This window comes from Stegostoma tigrinum, chromosome 2 (genome assembly GCF_030684315.1).
Source record: "Stegostoma tigrinum isolate sSteTig4 chromosome 2, sSteTig4.hap1, whole genome shotgun sequence".
In the NCBI taxonomy this organism is placed as follows: Eukaryota; Metazoa; Chordata; class Chondrichthyes; order Orectolobiformes; family Stegostomatidae; genus Stegostoma; species Stegostoma tigrinum.
The window spans coordinates 38605325-38625904 of record NC_081355.1 but is presented as its reverse complement, the minus strand read 5'-3'; the positions used below and the strand labels follow the sequence as shown (position 1 = coordinate 38625904).

Genomic DNA, 20580 nt, shown 5'->3' with positions numbered 1-20580 from the left:
AAACTCATGAATGAGCCCAAAATCTAATTTACCCAATCTATTTCAGATTGCCCATTAGGGGTAAAGTAACAAAGGTTTGAGCAGGTGGAACTAGCTCTATCGTGCTGCTGTGTAATAGCATCATGAGTAGTGTTTACAACTAACAGAATCAGATTATTAAGCCAGAAAGATATGCCTGACTCTCAAATCAGTAGTGTGATGTTTGAGAGATAATGGGAACTGCAGATGCTGGAGAATTCCAAGATAATCAAATGTGAGGCTGGATGAACACAGCAGGCCAAGCAGCATCTCAGGAGCACAAAAGCTGACGTTTCGGGCCTAGACCCTTCATCAGAGAGCCCGAAACGTCAGCTTTTGTGCTCCTGAGATGCTGCTTGGCCTGCTGTGTTCATCCAGCCTCACATTTGATTATCAGTGTGATGTTTGATGTGGGTTATATGTCCTATAGACTGATGGAGCGTGGCATAAGTTTTCACCTGTGCACAATAAGCAAGATACTGTCTGTAATCAAACAGCCAAGTCATACAAAACTCTAAACACAATCTCCAACATTAGATGTGATTCCATGCATGAACAACTTTTCTTAAATAATATTGAGCATAGTAAGAATTATCTTGATAATATTTTAAGATTGTCAGTGAGGCTGAGTATGACATTTGCTTGCATACTGGAACTACATATTAATATACAGGGTCCAGTTTGCAGAAAGGGAGAAAATATGTACATACCTTGTGCCTGTTTCAGCTGAGTAAAACAGTTGACAGACAATCTTTGGTTCATGTTTGGGGGCAATGCCTTGAAAACAGTCAGGTTGACACTGATTGTTCAATCTAAGCAGAACTAGGCACTTAATAGAGACAACAAGGTGTAGAGCTGGATGAACACAAGCAGCATCAGATGGGCAGGAAAGCCGACGTTTCAGGTCTAGACCCTTCTTTGGAAAATTTTCTAGAGGGATATGAAGTAATTGGGACTAAATCTATTTAGGGTACCTGGTTGGCATGGATGACTTGGACCATCGATACTCTATAATCTCTGACTCTTGACTGTATTTGAGATTTTGGGACACTGGGAACCTGGGGATTGGGTGTGATGGTTGAAATTTGGATAAGATTTAGGCAGCAGGATTTTGAATGAACTGAAATTTTCAAAAAGAAATAGTGCTGTAAATATTCTGCAGATCTGGCAGCATCTATGAAGAGAGAAACAGAACATTTTGTGCCAAATGTCTCTCCAGATCTCCCTTTCTTTGCAATGATCGATACTCCTTTCACTTAAAAGACTGTTACGTGCAGCAATTCTGGTGCGCTCACAATGCAGTTTCTGTAAGTACTGCACACTGCCCCCTGTGGTTAAGTCCAATTAAACTTCTCTAATTCAAATATTTCAAATTTTAAATAATGGTTCAGCACTGCATATAACTGCAGTGCTGAACAAAAATAACACATTTTACCAAATATAGTGCCTCAAATTTGTGAAAGATAAATGTAAATGCTGTTTATTTTAACTGTTTACTTTGTGTGGTGTTGTACATTGAATAAGGATTCTTGAATGTCTACTAAATAGATTTCATGCATGTTTTTCTTCAAGATAGGAACATTTATTTGTACATAATTTGCATTTCTGTATAAAAAGTGTTTTCATAATTGAATTGAGTTCTGAACTGACAAATGAAGTAATGTGTAAAGTTTTGATTAATTTATAGGTATAGAATAGAAATTTTCAGCAAGTGGGTCATGAAGTTTTAGAACAAAGAACAAAGAAAATTACTGCACATGAACAGGCCCCTCAGCCCTCCAAGCCTGTGCCGATATGCTGCCCGTCAAAACTAAAACCCCCTACCTTTCCAGGGATGGTATCCCTCTCTTTCTATCCTAGTCATGTATTTGTCAAGACACCCTTAAAAGTCACTATCGTATCTGCTTCCACTACCTTCCCCAGCAGTGAGATCCAGGCATCCAGTACCCTCTGTGTTTTAAATAAAACTTGCCTCATAAATCACCTGTAAACATTTGCGCTTTGCACCTTGAGCCTACGCCCCCTAGTAACTGACTCTTTCACTCTGGGGGAAAAAGTTTCAGTCTGTCCATGCCTTTCATAAACTTGTAGACCTGTATAAGGTCGCCCCTCAACCTCCGCCATTCCAGTGAGAACAACTAAGTTTCTCCAACCTATCCTCATAGCTAATGCCCTCCACACCAGGCAACATCCTGGTAAATCTTCTCTGTACAGTCTCCAAAGCCACCACCTTCTGGTAGCGTGGCAACCAGAATTGAGCACACTATTCCAAATGCGGCCTATCTAAGGTTGCCTACCAATGTTTAAACTCAATGCCCTGACCATGCCGTGTGTTTTGGTGAATAAATTTACAGGCTGACTGGTACATTGAATAATTTTACATGTGGGTTTCACAAGCATAATACATAAGATGCAATGAGTTAATCTAGAAATCGATATTTTAAAAATAATGTTGCAGATGTCTGGAATTTCAAATAGAAACAGAACTTTGGAAATAGCAGGTCAGTCAGCATATCTGGAGAGAAACAGTTAATTTTTGAGCTTGCTCATTCAATGAACTGAAAAGTTAGATGTGAAATGTTTGAGCAAGGGATACAGACAAAGGAAGTTCTGTTATTTTTATTCCTGGAGCACAAGGGGTGGCATGGTGGCTCAGTGGTTAGCACTACTGCCTCACAGCGCCAGGGACCCGGGTTTGATTCCACCCACTGTCTGAGAGGAGTTTGCACATTCTCCCCGTGTCTGTGTGAGTTTCCTCTGGGTACTCCATTTTTTTCCATCAGTCCAAAAACGTGCAGGTTAGGTGGATTGGCCATGCTAAATTGCTTGTAGCGTTTAGGTGGGTTATAAGGGGATGGGTTTGGGGGGATGCTCCAAGGGTTGGTGTGGACTTGTTGGGCCAAAGGGCCTGTTTCCACACTGTAGGGATTTTATGATTTTAAACTTATGTGAATGATGTCACATTTACTGCTGCACTGCAGTCAATTCCTGCACATCAATTTATCACCCACCAGCACATGGAGAACGGTTAGAAACTCTATGAAGCTCCAGCATTTCAAGTTTAGAAGAATGGTTATTTCACATTTGAAGCCAAAAAGAGGCAGCAGGTTGTGATAGAGTGCAAAATGAAAGATTCAGTAACAACTTAGTCTTCTAGAGTCATAGGAAATGGTGATGAGATGGATTTAAGACAAAACAAAATGTGTGAAGAGTGAGTCAAAAGACCTGATGTCAGGATGCACTATTGCAGTGAAACTCCATTTAAGCTTGAGAAACAGTACCTCATCTTTTGATTAGGCACTTTACAGTCTTCTGTTCAATTTAAGACCGTAACCTGTCTCCCTTTTGGCTTGTTTGGTTTTTGACCTTGAGCAAGAAACCAGTTTTAAAAAGGTGGCTAAAGCAGCTTGGATCTGAAAGCAATCACTAATCCCTTGGTTCGTAAGACTAAGTTTGTCATTCAGCTTTTTCTGTCTTCCATCCTTTCTCAGAACTTCCATGTCCTTTAAAACCTCATTTTCAAACCTGCATCTCTAAATTTACCTAGTTTTGAACAAAGGTCATTAACTTGAAATATTAACTTTCTGTTTTTACAGATATTACCTGAGCTGCTGAGTCTTTCTAGCAGTCTGTGTTGCACTGTCTGTTTTTAATCTGTTTGGTACAACTGGTTGAATTATTTAGTGTGTGGTGTCAGAATATGATCAGTTGTATGTTTTGCATTGCCGTTATTTGTTAAATTAATTTTAATTTACAGCTTTCCTATTTGAATAGTAACCTTGAATGTTAAACTTTGAAAGTGATCAGTTGTAATTGGCAATATGCAGTTATATACCTCCTTAGTAACCTGCAAATAGAGGACCGATATTTGATTATTATGAATTGTAGAAAGAGATCATTTAAATGTTAGAATGTAGAGGTGAATAAAAGCTGGACGGTTAAAGGAATTGATAATTGCCATTGGCAGCTTATTTAATTGAGAAATTAATTCAAGGATACTAAGAAATTGAATTGTTCAGCTTTCGAAAAAGTGGCAGAATTAATTACTGACCAAGAGTTGGAGTTGGTTGAGGCTAGGGATTAAAGTCAAGAGAAGGAGCGTGGCATTGAAGCAGGCAAAGGGCCAGTAATTTGTGGAGAGAAAGTGATCTGAGAGTTGATGTAAATTCTGGGTGGAAGAAAAAAACCTGGCAGCAAGAAATCTGTCCTGCAGGATCAGAATTGACTGTAGGTGGGAGGTTAGCATAGAAAGGAAGTCATCTGAAGTGTGGAGTGGGATGCACTGTTTATGGCAGCCTTGAGGTAATGGGTGAGTTGTGGATCAAATAATGATTTCAGAGTTCAAGACAGACTGGAAGAAACAGTTGAGTTGCAAGTATTGTCCTGAATGCTTTTACTTGGCTTGTACATCCCTTAGAGATACTGGTCATCTTAGAGACAACAGTACCCATGCTACACATCCTGGACCCCACTATAACATCAGAATTTTGTTTTCAAACCACCTGGGGTTTGGAGACATTTGAGACCCAAATGTAAACAATAGGATTCTTAATGTTGATCTCAAACAGTTGGGAGATGCTACAAGTCATACAAAGCTTAAGTGTTTGCTAAAGAATGATTTATGATGTTGCTGGAAATTAAATCGGTCAGCAGATTAACACTCAATCCAGTTTGGGCTGTACCTGCTTGTGTTACAGGGGAAACTCGTGAGGAAGCTAAATTCTACCTGTGGCCATGTTAAAATGAGATCTCCCACAGGAATTTCTATGGAACACTTTCAATGCAATATGTGTTTATTCTAAACATGCGCAACTTTTGATTTCTGGGGAGCTGATACTAATACTAGAGAAGTTTCTGTAGATGGGGCTGCACTTAAATCTGGCTGAGGCTAACATGGTAGAAAGGTTTTCAACCTAATGAAGGAATTGCCGCATTCAGGAAAAGATGAATTTGAAAGCAACAAATATTGAGTCGCAGAGTAGCAGTTTGAGTAAAAATCAGTGAAAAAATAGATAGGCCAAAGAGTCTCTTCTACGCTGATTAGAAGTAGAGTAGTTCAGAAAGGGACAGGAAGCTTGATTGTGGCAGTGGGGCTTAGTGGTTAATAGTATTCTCACGTGCCACTTAGTGATTAAGAGGAATAGAAGAAAAACAGTCAAGGGCAATATATTGGAATGGGGCGGCACAGTGCTCAGTGGTTAGCACTGCTGCCTCACAGCACCAGGGACCCGGGTTCAATTCCACCCTCTGGCAACTGTCTGTGGAGTTTGCACATTGTCCTGTGTCTGCGTGAGTTTCCTCCAGGTGCTCCGGCTTCCTCCCACAGCCCAGAGATGTGCAGGCTAGGTGGATTGGCCATGCTAAATTGCCCATAGTGTTCAGGGATGGGTCTGGGTTGGATGCTGACAGTGTTGGTGTGGATTTGTTGGGCTGAAGGGCCTGTTTCCCCACTGTGGGGATTCTATGATTATTGAATGCACGAAGCAATATGAATTACTAACAGAAATGAATTTGATTTTCATAACCATGGTCAGTAAGTTTGTGGTTCACACAAAAATTGGTGGTATTGGACCGTGAAGAAGGCTATCTAAGATTTGAGTTGTGGATAGTGCAGAGGGCTGTTCTAAGCTTCAAAGGTGCATTGATAGGATGCAGAGCTGGGCTGAGAAGTGGCAGATGGAATTTAATCCTGAAAAGTCTGAGGTGATTCATTTTGGAAGGACAAACTTGAAAGCAGAATACAGGGTTAACAGAAAGATTCTTGGCAGTGTGGAGGAGTAGAGGGACCTTGGGGTTCATGTTCACAGTTCCCTCAAAGCCGCCACCAAGGTGGTTAGAGTTGCTAAGAAGGCGTGTGGTGTGCTAGCTTTCATTAATAGTGGGATTGAGTTCAAGAGCTATGAAGATATGCTCCAGCTATACAAAAGCCTGGTTCGGCCACATCTGGAGTATTGTGTCCAGTTCTGGTTGCCTCATTACAGGAAAGATGTGGAGGTGTTGGAAACACTCAGAGGAGATTTACCAGGATGTTGCATGGAATGGAGGGAAGGTTGAGTAGCTAGGGCTTTTCTCTTTAGAACGACAAAGGATGAGAGGTGACTTGATAGAGATGTACAACATGATCAGAGATATAGAGTAGACAGCCAGAGACTTTTTCCTTGGGTGGAGGTAGCTATTACAAGGGGGCATAGTTTTAAAGTGAGTGAAGTTGGATATAGGGGAGACGTCAGAGGTAGGTTCTTTACACAGAAAGTGGTAGGGGCATGGAATGCATTTCTGGAGCTGATAGTGGAGTCAGCCTCTTTAGGGTCATTGAAGCGGCTATTAGATAGACATATGGAAGATAGTGTAAGGTAGAGGTGGAGATTAGATAGACCTTAGGATTAGTGTAAAAATTCGGCACAACATCGTGGGCTGAAGGGCCTTTACTGTGCTGTACCATTCTCAGTTCTATTACCAATGTCTTGATCAATTGGGTCAATGGGCCAAGAAGTGGCAGATGGAGTTTAATTTGGATAAATGTGAGGTTTTGCATTTTGGCAAAACAAACGGGGCAGGACTTACTCAATTAAAAGAAGAGCTTTGGGTAAGGTTGAACAGAGACCTAGGGGTTGAAGTACATAATTCTTTGAAATTTGCATCACAGGTCAATGGTTACAGCGTTTAACGCCTACCTTCATTATTCAGATCTTTCAGTAAAGGATTTAGGGCATCTTGCTGAGGTTGTATGGGATTTTGGTGAGGCCTCTTTCGGAGTACTGTACCCAGGTCTGGTCACTGTTATAGGAAGCATATTAGGCTGGAGAAGGTTCAGAAGAGATTTACCAAGATGTTGCAGGGAATAGAGCGTTTGATTTATTTGGAGAAGTTGGATAGCCTGGGACTTTGTTTTTCCACTAGCATAGAAGATTGAAGAGTGACATTACAGAGGTTTATAAAATTGCGAAGAGAATAGATCACGTGAATAGCAGGTGTCTTTTCCCTAAATTGTGGGGAATTTCAAGATTAGGGCACACTGAAGGTGAGAGAAGAAAGATTTAAAGACACAAGGAGATTTTTTATTTTTGAAACAGTGGGTCGTGTGTGACTTCCAGAGGAAGTGGCAAATGTTGATATAATTACAATGTTTAAAAGATATTTACATAAATACTTGAATCAGAAATGTTTGGAGAGATATGGTTTGGGATTGTCGTCAACGTGGACTCATTGGACTGAAGGGTCTGTTTCTGTGACTCCTAGCAACTCTGCCAACTGTGGTGGCAGTACTGTGCTGCTGGAGTTAAGAGTGCTGTAACACTCATCCTGTGTTCTGCCTCCTTTTCAAAAAAAAGACAGGAGTCCACTCGTGATCACAGGAGCAACTCTGCAGGTATTTAATGTTAGGGACAGGTTTATTAGGAATGTAAAGTGGGAGGTATTAGATTTGATTCCCTACAGTGTGGAAACAGGCCCTTTGGCCCCACAAGTCCACATCGCCCCTTGAAACATCCTACCCAGACCCATCCCCATCCCCCTGTAACCCACACACCCCTGAACTCTATGGGCAATTTAGCATGGCCAATCCACCGAACCTGGTGTATTAGTAAAAGTAAACAAGGGTCACTTAGGGGAAGCAACAGGGGAAATTATAATTGGGAATAAGGAAATAGAAAATAGAATCCCTACAATGTAGAAGCAGGCCATTTGGCCCATTGAGTCTACATTGACCGTCCAAAGAGCAACCCACCTAGAACCACCCCGTACCCTATCCCTGTAATCCTGCAATTCCCATGACTAATCCTCCGGCCTGCACATCCCTGGACACTATGGACAATTTTAGCATGACCAATCTGCCTGTACACTTTGGACTGTGGGAGGAAACATATGCAGACACTGGGGAAGAACGTGCAAATCCCATACAGTTGCCAGAGGGTGGTATCAAACCAGGTCCCTGGATTTGAGGCAGCAGTGCAATCCACTGAGCCACTGTGCCACCAATGATTCCTAGGTATTTTCTAAAATGCCATGAGATATGGTGTCCCTGATTTACCAACATCTGATTTATGAATGCTCATACAGGTAGTTCTGCTGTAATCTGTTTTGTTGCACTGAATTGGCTGTGACTTGATTGATGTATAATAGGTGTCGTTTGGGTAACAAACTTTTTGCTGTTCAGGTCTAGCGATTTCCGTAGAATGTGATTCTCTATGGCAGTTTTCTAAAGCCTGATTTTCTATAGCACGTGATCACACAAGAACACAACTATTGTTAGAGGAGAATTACCTATACTTAAAAATCACTCCTTTATATTTGTTTTGCATCCAAATTTGACTTGTAGCTGGCATCCAGAAGAACACAGTCGGGAGCTGCCTGTACTTTGCAGTCTACCTACACAAGTATTAAACCCCTCTGGAACATATGGGACCTGAACCCAGGCCTCCTAGCTGTGAGTTAAGAACAATGCCGGTCCACATTGAACAATACTTGTTTTATTGTCAAAGGCACAACAAACACAATGGAACTAAGAGAGCTAACTAAGCTAAGTCTTGTGAGAATCAGGAAATTATCGATTAATGATAGAGGAGAAATTCATGGGACTTAAAATAAATAAATCCTTGGATCTGACAAAAGTAGCTCGGGCTTCAGAGGGGCAGACTAGGTACAGGATGCATTGGTTTGATCCTCCCGAATTGTTTAGATTCTAGAGCAATTTCCATTTGTTTGCAAGATGGCAAAATCTAACCCTATTCTCAGTGCAGAGATATATCTATAGCAATGATTTGGATAAGGGGACGAAGTGTATAAGTTTGCTGATAATATAAAGTTAGTTCGGAAAGGAAGCCAGGAGGAAGATGCAAGGAAGTGCAAACTGGCTTGGATAATGCTTGGGAAAGAAATGGCAGGTGGTAAATATTGTAGAAAAGTGCAAACCTTTGATAGCAACGGTGGAGAAGTTGATTGCCAACATCTCCAATTTAAAAAAAACATTCAGGAGAACCTTGCATGTCCTTTTCATGGAGATCACAAATCAGTATGCAGTTACAGCAGGCAATTAGTAAATCAAATGTGTACTTTATTACAAAGGGAAGCACAAGTTACTACAATTGTATAGGGCCTTGTTGAAGCCATGCTTTGTGTTCTTCTAGCTGTTAATTTCCTTACCAAAAGAGGGGTGTATTTGCTTTTGAGGAAATGTAGGCTAGGCCTATATTTCCCTGGAATTTGGAAAAATGGAAAGTGGTCTGATTGAAACATTTCCAACTCCCAAGGGATTTGACAAAGTGCTGATGCTTCCCAGGGCTGGAAATCTAGCATTGGATGCCAAATACACCGAATGAGATGGTAGTCATGGTATGCAGTGGTGGGGGTCTCATCAGTGGAAGGGTTGTAGCCCTTTGGAGTTATCTAACCCATGAGGTTGTTTGTGATCCAATATTGAGTATACTCAAAGTCTGACGTTGCTGAGTTTTATGGATACTGAAGGAAACGTGGAATGTAGATTGAATGTATGAAGGTGTAGTTCACAGAAGATCATCCATGACCTTGCTGAATGGAGGAACAGACTTGAAGGGATGACTGGTGTATTCCAGTTAGGAATTCTGTAGGTAGCCTCTGATGGGGTGGCTGCTAAGTGTCACCTGGCTTGAAGGCGCAATCTTGCAAGCTCAAGGATTGCAAGGTATGTTTTTGTCTTTACATCACTTATTTTTTGTTAGAAATTATATTTTACTACCTATTACTGGTCTCAAATAAAAGTACTTAATCAGGTCTTTCACTTCCCTGAGACAAAACAATCCCTGTTTATGTGTGCTTTAACAATGTAACTTTTATCCTTTTAGAACATCTGTTTCTACACCGTCGACATCATCGACCTCATTGAAATCAGTTAAAGGGAAGAAGCTACACTGCTCTCGTCTAAAGATGCTTTTGAATTGTGATCAGAAACAGCAGAACAATAAAGGGACTCTTCGTGATTTCCTATCTTCAGTGTAAACTGCACTTTGTATCTTCTTTGTGATGTTTAATCTTTGTGTCCACAGAAGTCAGAGCAAGTAAATAGGAGAAAATGAAGCAAGTAAATAGAAAATGAACTGCCTGTCAATTTGCGTAATCGGTTGGATGCACGACTGTACACTGTATATAGCTTTATGCAAATTGAATTTTGCAATATTGCCATAAGTTTTTCTTCGCTTGTAAATAAATGGTCAGAAATGTTACAATAACAAGTACGCTGCAGCTCTGACAGATAAGAATGCTATTGCGTTACTACAGATGAAACAGAAGCATGCGTGCAGCATGGTAAGTGATAAGCTAAGCTGCCATCTGTTTTCCTCTGAAACACGCTGCTACCTGCAGAAGGACGCACATCCAAGAGACTACTTGATATTGAAGCTTAAATGGGAGTAGCTGCAGGTCATGAATGAACAGTTGTCATAAATCTTTTTTTAACTGTTAACTATAGTCCCGGGCCGGCTTTCTTTGTGCTTAAAATTCCTAGAAAAGGAATAATGGCTTCAACAATCTTAACTCTTTAGGCTTCTCTAAATGTGTATCGTGTTTGTGGACTTACATTTTCTGCTAGTTTCCCCTGAAAGGATCTCAAGCGGAGTCTGTGTTTGGACATCAGAGAGATTAGACTATCTGCCAAGTTACAGTGACATTGAATTGGGGAATGGTTAGCGTTATGCTGCAGAGGGTCAGAACAGATGGACCAGGGGAATAAATTCCTATTTGGAGAAAAATAGGAAATTTTGTTCGTTAATAGGTATATTATATTGATGCTGTGCCTAAAGTCATGTGTATTATTAATGAAATACTTAAGCTGACATCTTGGAAGATGTAATTTATGAAAATAGTGTTTTCGTTTCTGTTTAAGCAGAAATTCTGTTTAAACAAAAACAAAGCCAAAAAAAAGTCATGCTAGAAGGTAGTTTTAGTCCAGTACCCAGGCAAGATACATAGAAATTTATTCTTTCCCCCATTTTAAAGTGCCAGTGAGATCTATATTTACAACAGCTGAAGTGAGTTTGTCATCATTGGTAATTGTTTGTGAGAGACTGTAACATTTGGCAGTCAACTTTCCCTCCAATCCACATGGCTGCACAACAACCTGGAACATCCTGTAGAACCCAAGTACCAGTCAGTGCCTTTAAAGTTGGCATACATGCGTGGCCACATTAAGGAAACATTATAGGGCTTATACGCTTGAATGAGTAGGTTGTGTTTACCAACAAAAAAAAAAGCATCACTGGTTATAATAGTGGTAATTTTGCCTAATTACATTAATAAAGGCTCTCTCAGCTTGATGGCCATGGGCTCTCTCATCTGTACTGATTTTGAGCCCAGATCACAGAATTGTAACGGCCACGTGCACCCTATTTGTTTGTATAGGTATTGGAAATGTCAGAGATCAGTTACTGTATTTGCAAAGGTACAATGTCTTTTGCCTAATTTGTCTCTGAAAACTTCTAACACTATGGAAAACAGATTTTTGCCTGTTTTTATTTTGGCCTGTACATCTTACAGAATGGTGTTGCAGACTGAACAGCTATGTTATAGAACATAGAACATTACAACACAGTATAGGTCCTTCGGCCCTCGATGGTGTGCCGACCTGTCATACCAATCTGAAGCCCGTCTAACCTACACTATTCCATGTACGTCTATATGCTTGTCCAATGGCGACTTAAATGTACTTAAAGTTGGCGAATCTACGACCGTTGCAGGCAAAGTGTTCCATACCCTTACTACTCTGAGTAAAGAAACTACCTCTGATATCTGTCCTATATCTTTCACCCCTCAATTTAAAGCTATGCCCCCTCGTGCTCGCCGTCACCATCCTAGGAACAAGGCTCTCCCTATCCACCCTATCTAACCCTTTGATTATCTTATATGTCTCAATTAAGTCACCTCTCAACCTTCTACCTCAGGTTGTGGAGTTATTTTATTTTTGTACACTGCACAGTAAGCTTCTCATTTGTGCAGCAAGGGCCAGTTGTACCCATGGAAAAGATGACGAGATAATTCCCCTCCATAATGTACAAATATATTGAGGGGAGGTGATGGCCTAGTGGCAGTATCACTGAACTGTTAATCCAGAGACCCTGATAACGTTCTGGGGACCCTGGTTCAAATTCCGCCTTGGAGGTTGGTAGAATTTGAATTCAGTGAAATATCTGGAGTCTAGTGATGACCATGAATCCATTGTTGAATGTTGGAAAAACCCATCCAGTTCACTAATGTCCTTTAGGGAAGGAAACTGCCATCCTTACTGGTCTGGCTTGGATGTGACTCCAGACCCACAGCAATGTGGTTGACTTTTAAAGCACAAGGGGCAATAAATGCTGCCTGACCAAAGATGCTCTCATCTTGTGAATGAATAAAGAAAAAGAATAATGTTTCCATAAACAATTATGATGTTTTTCTTTGGTGTACAGTAGTGAATGAAGAAGCGACTTCTACGTATTTGGCAATGCTGTCTTTTTGATTGGATATCAAATTGTAATTCTTCTGTCGGATAGAAGTAGATTCAGTTGTGACTTTTTAAAACAAAAATTGGATAAAAAGGCAAGGAGAAATATTTGTCGAACTGTTGAAAGTGTAGATAATTTGGACTATCCAACAGCCATTTCGAAGGATCAGTACAAAAGCATAGTGGATTAATGGGTCTTCTGTATGATGAAAAGGTGGAGTAGCACAATTTGAAGACAGAGTCCTGCCATTATTTTTGTTAATTCTGTTCTCTCTCATATCATCACTGCAGGTTAACTGAATATTGCTGTAGTTTACCCTTTTTGGGAGATCTGGCTGTGTTGTATGGGTTGCCGTATCATTTCATCAAGAAAGAATCCTAGGTCATCATCAAAAGAATAGACCATTCAGCCCTTTGAGGAGGCTCAGCCATGACTTATGGTTGTTATGATTTCAATTCCTTTCCTGTCTGTGCGCCCATAACTCGGCACAAGTTTGGACTGAAGGGCCTGTTCCTGCACTTTGTTCTTCATTCTTTATTCTTTGTTCTTTACTCTTGACTCTTAACAAAATGGATCTACCTCTGCTTTGAATAAGTACAACAACACAACCTCCATTTCTTTCTCTGGAATGTAATCTTACATGGTAACAATACTAAGAAACTGTTTCCATTTTAAAAGGGAGATCTTTAATTTTAAATTGTCAGAGTTATTTTCACATCTCCTGAGTCCCTTCAGGATCTCAACTGCTTCAGTGAGATCTCCTCCCTTCTAAAATCCAATGGGTATTAACCCAATCTGTTCAATCTTTCTTCATAAAATAAACTCTTCATCCCAGGAATGAGTCGAGTGGACCTTCTCGATACTGCTTCAAATGCAGTAAATATCCTTTTTTTAAAAATGAGACCAAATTCATTTTAAGTGATCTTTGTTTTAGGATAAATGTTCATCAGGGCACTGATGAAGAATTCCTATTTATCTTCAACATGTTGCATAGAATGTGATGTGTCCACTGGAGAGAATGGATGAATCTTGGTTTAGTATTTCCTCCGGAAATTAGCAACTCTGCCAGAGCAGCGTTCCTTCATTTCTGCACTTAAATTGTCCTCAGGTTCTGCAATGAAGGTTGACCTAGCAAACTACTGAAGGAGAAGCAAATGACTAGTTCTGAGGGAAGTTAATAGTTGCAATAGAATTTAATGAAATAAAGCAAAAGTGAAGAAGAGAAATAGAACTGAAATAGAAACAGGGAAAGGGGAAAGTTTTAAGATGTTGGAGCCCAGCCTTGAAGAATTTGAGAACCACTTCAGTGTGTTCTTGTTTTGATATGTGTATAAACTGATTTTATTTATTTTAGTGCTGCCATCTGGGCAATGGGAAGAAAAAAACATCTTGGAAGATGGAAACATTGATAGAACGGGAAATGAGAGGAAAATCCAGTTTTAGGGAGGAGTTTCTGGAATTGTTGGGAATGGAAGGGCCTTTTTTTTTAAGCTTATAATGTTTGTTATAAAGCAGCATTCTGAACTTGGTTCACAGCACCGTCTTCTAGTGTTACGTATAAGAATGTAATGTGGAATATTCAGCTTCCTTTTGGTTCTGTACTCCAGCGGTTTGAGAAACAATAGCACCAAGTCTGCAAATCTTTTGCAACAGACGTAGAGCTCAATCATGACGCAAATAATTTTTAAAAATTATTTTTAAGGTGAGGTGTTAACATCAGCTGGTGAACTGTAGTTGAAATACAGAAACCCACTTCAGTTGTATTAGTGTCTAAAAGAGTTTTAACATAGATTCTTCCACAAACTTTTTAAAAGATGAAAACTAAGGAAGTGCTGATCTTGAATTTTTGTGGGATCTGCACGTCAGCCCAAGATTTGTGCAAGTATAGATGAATCACTAAACGAAAGAGTGAGGCAATCTGTCTACTGTTCTACTCATGGCACTATAAAGAATGAGTTGGAATGGTTTGTCTCGAGCATTTCTGAAGCTGTAATGGCATTTTTATTTGGACACAATATTGTTCTGTTAATGGATTGAGATTCTGTAACTGTTCAGGTAAATAGAGTGCAAATAATAGGATATGCTAGGGAGAGCTCCTAAACATTGATCTCTGCATAGATGAAGGCAGAAAATGGAAAATAGTGATTGGTTAAAATTGCTAATCTCTTTGCACTTGAAGGCAGTTTAAATATAGCTATGTCTCAGTTATCTATTCAGAATTTTTATTGGATCTTCAAAGACATAATTTTACTTTTAAGAGATTAATGTATCTGGTCAGTGCTAATTTAAGGTTTTTAACTTCCTGCTCCATATTATTTAATCCAGTTAATGCATTTTAGAACGCCATGGAGTGAGTATATGTCATGTCAAGATTTTCCATTCAGAGACTCAATTCAAAATTTACTGGAAAGTGATTTTAAAATCTTAATACAAATTTAACAGCTTGTGCATTAAGTGAATCAATAACTGATTTCCTTGTGACCTATGTATAATCTACTGTAAAGTTTCACTAATTTTATATACTTTGTTAGCTGTCAAAGTGAACCGGAACTGGTGGTAAGCAATGTAATAAAAATAAATGCTTTGTTTATAGAGCATTATAGTATTTTTTCCTGATTTCTTATGATTCAAAGTTGAAAGCAAACTGTGTTCATCCAGCTCCACACCTTGCCATCTCGGATTCTCCAGCATCTGCGGTTCCTATTATCTCTAACCCAAATATTGTGCATCTTTTTAGGAAGTGGGGAAGGAAAATAATTCAAAAATTCCAATAAAAAAGTCATCCTTTGTTGTTCATTTAACATGATTTAAATGGGATAGTCAAATGGCAAGTACAGTAAATAAGTGAGACAACTGGCACAATGGAACAGTAAATAAGTCTGATTGCCATATGAAGTTTAAGGGCACAAAACAAGATCCATGCCCTAGGAACTATGTTCTTAAATTTATGAGCCTAAGGCAAAGGCATCTCAAGTAGTAATTGGTAGAGTTTGGAATCTGAATTATGTTAGAGACACCACATGCAATTTGCTTTCTGCTAATAATTTAAAATATTTTACAGAGGAAGTTGAAACAAATGTGTCAAAAAGTGCCATAAAAATAGTGTGCAGAGGAATTTAAAAATGTGTCAAGCAGTACCTTAAAAATAGTAGGCAGAGGAGTTTTGATGTCAAACTAGTGCATTGTGTGAAGAGGAATTTGAATTTCCCCAGAATGCCTCATGTCAACAATAATGTCAGAATTTTGCTACAAACACATTACCCACAGCTTTAAATTCAAGTACACAACATTGTTAACCCATAAACAAAATATATAATTGCCACAATTCCACATTCTCTTGTTGGATAGAGAGAGAGAGATGACTGTGGTGAGTTTAACCTGAGTATCAATGTACCTCAGGGCAAGGGGAGAGGTTGAGGAGGAGAATCCTTCATGGTAACTCCAGCCAGTGCAGGATTTGCACCCATTCTGTTACCATCACTCTGCATCACAAACCTGCCATCCAGCCACCTGAACAATGTGCAAATTGTACATATGCTTTTGTCCTCCACTCTGATGGAAGGCATGGAGATATCATTTCAAAGATAAGATATCATTTGTAAGAAATCAGAAGGTATCATTTTGATCCTGGACCTATATTTAAAATCCAAAGGCAAAAGAAGAGAGAAGCCAGAAGGAGACAGACGACATAAATTAAGGGAGAAACAATAGTGACAGAGTGTCAGAAAAGAACGAGCACAAGTAGGCAGTGCAGGATTTGGTTCTTGGGAATGAGATGGACCACAATGGATCAAGTGTCAGTCATGGGCATTTAGGAACACAGAACATAAGAACCAGGTGTAAGCCATTCAAGCCTGCCCTGCTATTTAATACAACTGTGGTCGATCTTGCACTGACCTCAATGTCACTTTCCAACCTGCTCTCCATAACCCTTCAATCTAACTAATTAAACATCTGTCAATCTCCTCCTTAAATTTATTCAATATCTACCACATTTTGGGGTAGTGAATTTAACACATTCAGAACCCTTTGAGGAAACTAATTTTAGCTGAACCCTGTTTTAAATTGGTTGCCCCTTATCCTAAAGCTATGATGTCTCATTGTGGATTGTCCCATGTGAGGAAACATCCTCTCTATGCACAATCATATGTGTGATCACTTTTTCCCTCCCAATAGAAAACAAAAGGGTGGCACAGTGGTTAGCATTGCTGCCTCAAAGCACCACAGACCCAGGCTTGATTCCACCCTTGGGCAACTGTGTCTGGAGTTTGCACATTCTCTCCATTCCTGTGGGTGCTCAGGTTTCCTCCCATAGTCCAAAGATGTGCAGGCTGGGTGGATTGGCCATAGTAATTGTCCAGGAATGACCAGATTAGGGGAATGGGTCTGGGTGGGATGTTTTGAGGTGTGGACTAGTTGGGCCAAAAGGCCTGTTTCCACAATGTAGGGATTCTATGACTTCATCTAAATTGCAAGGCAATTCCCTTTGGCTGATGAACATTAATGCCAGGAAAAAACAATGATGGAAACAACCTTAATCCACCCTTTGTACGAAACTAATGAGTTCGGATTTATTGCTGGTATTAAACACAACCCAGATAATATCAAGGGTAAGGTACAGAGTTTGACACCATCCCCTGGAGTTTCCGATAGGTTGATTAGTTTAAAATTACCCTGCAGTCTACAGTTGATACCAAAAGTGGTTTTAATGCACAGGAGCCTGTTATGTGCAAAACCTTTAGCAATATTCTGTTCAGATACACTTCTGACATCTATCTTTATAGTGGAGTTCTGCTGATGTCTGAGAACCCTGCTCTTCCTGATACATACTAATAACCCAGGTATTGTGTTCAGGCCACAAATTAACCGTTTGTGGGTTACACAAAACGTGCAAGTATTGTAGGCTGTGTAGAAGGTGGTGTATAACTTCAGGTAGATGTTTATGGAATGTATGGCAAATGAAATTTAATGCAGAGCAGTAGGAAATTGTTCATTTGTTAAGAACAACAGGAGAGCATAAAGGTGCTGAGAGTGTGTATGAGCATAAATCATTGAAGGTGGCAGAATACATTGTGCTCCCAATCAAAAACCTTGACATCTCAGGCTTAATAGGGGCATACAGAATAGAAGAACATTATGTACAATGCCTAAAGCAGTCGTTCAGCATCAACTAGAGTATTGTGACATGTTCTTGGCACCATTCTTTGGAGGCATTGAGGTATTAAAGAATGTGCAGAGAAGATGCATGGAAATGATTGCAGGATGGTCAAAATCTGGGACTTAAACTTGAGGGAATTTGATCAAAGTATTCAATTTTGAATGATCTGGACTGTATAAATGGGGAGAAACTGCATGTTTCTGAAAAATCGAGGAGCAGGAGGTACAGATTTCAGGTAATTATCAAAGTAAAAGTGCTTCAGATCCAGAATGAACTGTCTGACATTGAATTGACGCATTCAACAGAGAATTGGATTATTAACTGAGAAGAAAAAAATATGCTGAGCTGCAGGGGAAAGGTTGGGAAGCAATGCAAGCTGAATCTTCCTTGAAGAAAGCCAGCAGACACTTGATGGGCTGAATGGTTATAGCACTGATAGTGGCCATTCTATGATTCTGTTGTCATGTATCTATGATATGAACTTCAAGACACTTTAACTGGCATCAGATATTCTGTTCCCAACCTGATATAATTGTAAGTTTTTTTTTGTGAACTTCAGACGAGTTGCAAACTGTATTTTCAGATAATCTTGGTCAGATCACATTGTTCTCCTGAAACTGTTGAAAACAGGTTTAGGAGGGTCCACTTAAGTTTAGTAGCAAGCTCTAATGTAAACGTATTACAAGGGCACTCCAGATATACTTCTGTGCCAGTACATGCAAGAAAGGAGATAATAAAATCTGAGGCTGGATGAACACAGCAGGCCCAGCAGCATCTCAGGAGCACAAAAGCTGACGTTTCGGGCCTAGACCCTTCATCAGAGAGGGGGATGGGGTGAGGGCTCTGGAATAAATAGGGAGCGAGGGGGAGGCGGACAGGTCAAGGAAGTGGGATGAGGTTAGTAGGAAGGAGATGGAGGTGCGGCTTGGGGTGGGAGGAAGGGATGGGTGAGAGGAAGAACAGGTTAGGGAGGCAGAGACAGGCTGGACTGGTTTTGGGATGCAGTGGGTGGAGGGGAAGAGCTGGGCTGGTTGTGTGGTGCAGTGGGGGGAGGAGACAAACTGGGCTGGTTTTGGGATGCGGTGGGGGAAGGGGAGATTTTGAAGCTGGTGTGTCCGTCATCCCTGGACTGACCTATCCCTTCCCTACCTCCCCACCTATACTCTCCTCTCCACCTATCTTCTTTTCTCTCCATCTTCGGTCCGCCTCCCCCTCTCTCCCTATTTATTCCAGAACCCTCACCCCATCCCCCTCTCTGATGAAGGGTCTAGGCCCGAAATATCAGCTTTTGTGCTCCTGAGATGCTGCTGGGCCTGCTGTGTTCATCCAGCCTCACATTTTATAATCTTGGATTCTCCAGCATCTGCAGTTCCCATTATCACTGATGCAAGAAAGGAGACTAGTTCTTCAAGTTATTTCCAGGGTAAAGTTCTGTACATTTGGTACAGAGTGGTGTTTTCCCAGGAGATGACACTAACACCCCAATTTTTTAATTCTTGTTTTGATTTAAATTTGGGTAGGATTTCAAAATGCACAAATGATACAAAACTTGTAAGCATTGTGAACTGTGAGGAGGATAGTAATGATATTAAAGAGGATATAGTTAAGGTGGAGGATTGGGTGGACCCATGGCAAATATGATCTGATGCAGAAAAGTTCAAAGTCATCCATTTTGGAAGGAAGAATGGAGAGAGGCCCTATACAGTGAAGTTGCAATGAGTAAGATTTTTGTAACTTAGAATTGAGGCACTGATAAATTTGCAAGTCCGGCAGAATAGAAAAGCCAATAGGACATTGTGATATGATGAAGGTCTGGACTGGTAACCATGAATCAGTTGAACTTGTGCATTTTTGTCATATGATTTCACCGACAAATCAGTTGAGTCAGGTCACATTAGAGCATAAATTGTGCAAGTATGGTTAAACAGTAGGAAAGTTATGAAACTATCCGTTGGAAACTGGGATGTTGATTCCACATGTGGAAAACTAGAGTGAAGCCTAAAAATAAATGTCTCGATGGAGTGGGAGATTCTACTATCCAGTTCGTCAAACCATAATGAAGCATTGAGTCAACATTACGGAGCAGTTCAAAAAACAGGCATTCTCTTCCAGCATTGTAAGGTGTGAACAAATTGAGAAGTGAAGATATTTTTGATACTGACTGTGTCATGTTCTAAACAGTGCATGTTTATAGGCAAATTGGGCTGCAAGAGGCTTCCTTGGCTATCTCAAAGCTCTACTTAGTACATTCGTGGGGAGGCCCACTATGTTTCAGCATACCATGATTTTACTATGTCCCTGTTTTTTGAATTTCACCTTGCAATATCTGACATTATGCATAAAAAGGAATTAAATGCTGGGAGTTAGCTCTGTTAAAAACTCAAGTCATCTGTTATAATTGGGATGGGAAATGTCTCTTCTTATTAGTATTGGTATTAGTCTGAGCTACTGGTACCATTTGTGCTAGGTTACCCATACAAAATGTGTGGCGTATGTAGGTTGAATAGTGATGTTCAGTAAACAGGTTAATTATATGTTTAATGCATGATGTCTTTGATACATGAAGCTGAACTTCCTATTAAGTGCACATTACAGTTAGCTACATGGACTTAGAACAACAATGTATATTGGAACACTTAGTATATGTTTTAAGGAGCACCTCAAGGAACAATGTGAACAAAGTTTGTGGATGACAGAAGCAAATGGGAAAGTATACAGATAATCAAATGAGTAGGCAAAAGTTGGGAGATAGAATATAATGTAGGGAAATTTGAGGTTACACATTTTGGTGAGGAGAGTAAAGAAGCTAAGTATTTAAATGGAGAAAGACTGTAGAAAGCTGCAGTAAAGAGCTTAGGAGTCCCCATGAATAAAATCACAAAAAGCTGTAATAAAAGTTCAGCGGGTAATATGGAAAACAATTGTAGTATTGACCTTTTGCTATTTTTATTC

General features: G+C 40.0%; 2 protein-coding genes across 5 annotated transcripts in view; both read left to right on the top strand.

Annotated features, from left to right (window-relative positions):
- c2h18orf21 (chromosome 2 C18orf21 homolog) overlaps window positions 1–15065 on the top strand; it is a 47891-nt gene extending 32826 nt beyond the window's left edge. For both annotated transcript variants that reach the window (XM_048550773.2, XM_048550763.2), the window contains exon 6: window positions 9837–15065. In XM_048550773.2, the coding sequence (XP_048406730.1) occupies window positions 9837–9990 (154 nt within the window). In that variant the 3' untranslated portion in view covers window positions 9991–15065. The remainder of the gene's footprint in view (window positions 1–9836) is intronic.
- The window catches only part of LOC125461714 (CD83 antigen), a 42612-nt gene continuing 32233 nt past the window's right edge, over window positions 10202–20580 (top strand). For 2 of the 3 annotated variants that reach the window (XM_048550794.2, XM_048550785.2), the window contains exon 1: window positions 10202–10296. The gene's annotated coding sequence lies outside the window, so the exon portion shown is untranslated. The remainder of the gene's footprint in view (window positions 10297–20580) is intronic. The other variant, XM_048550805.2, reaches the window with a different exon arrangement.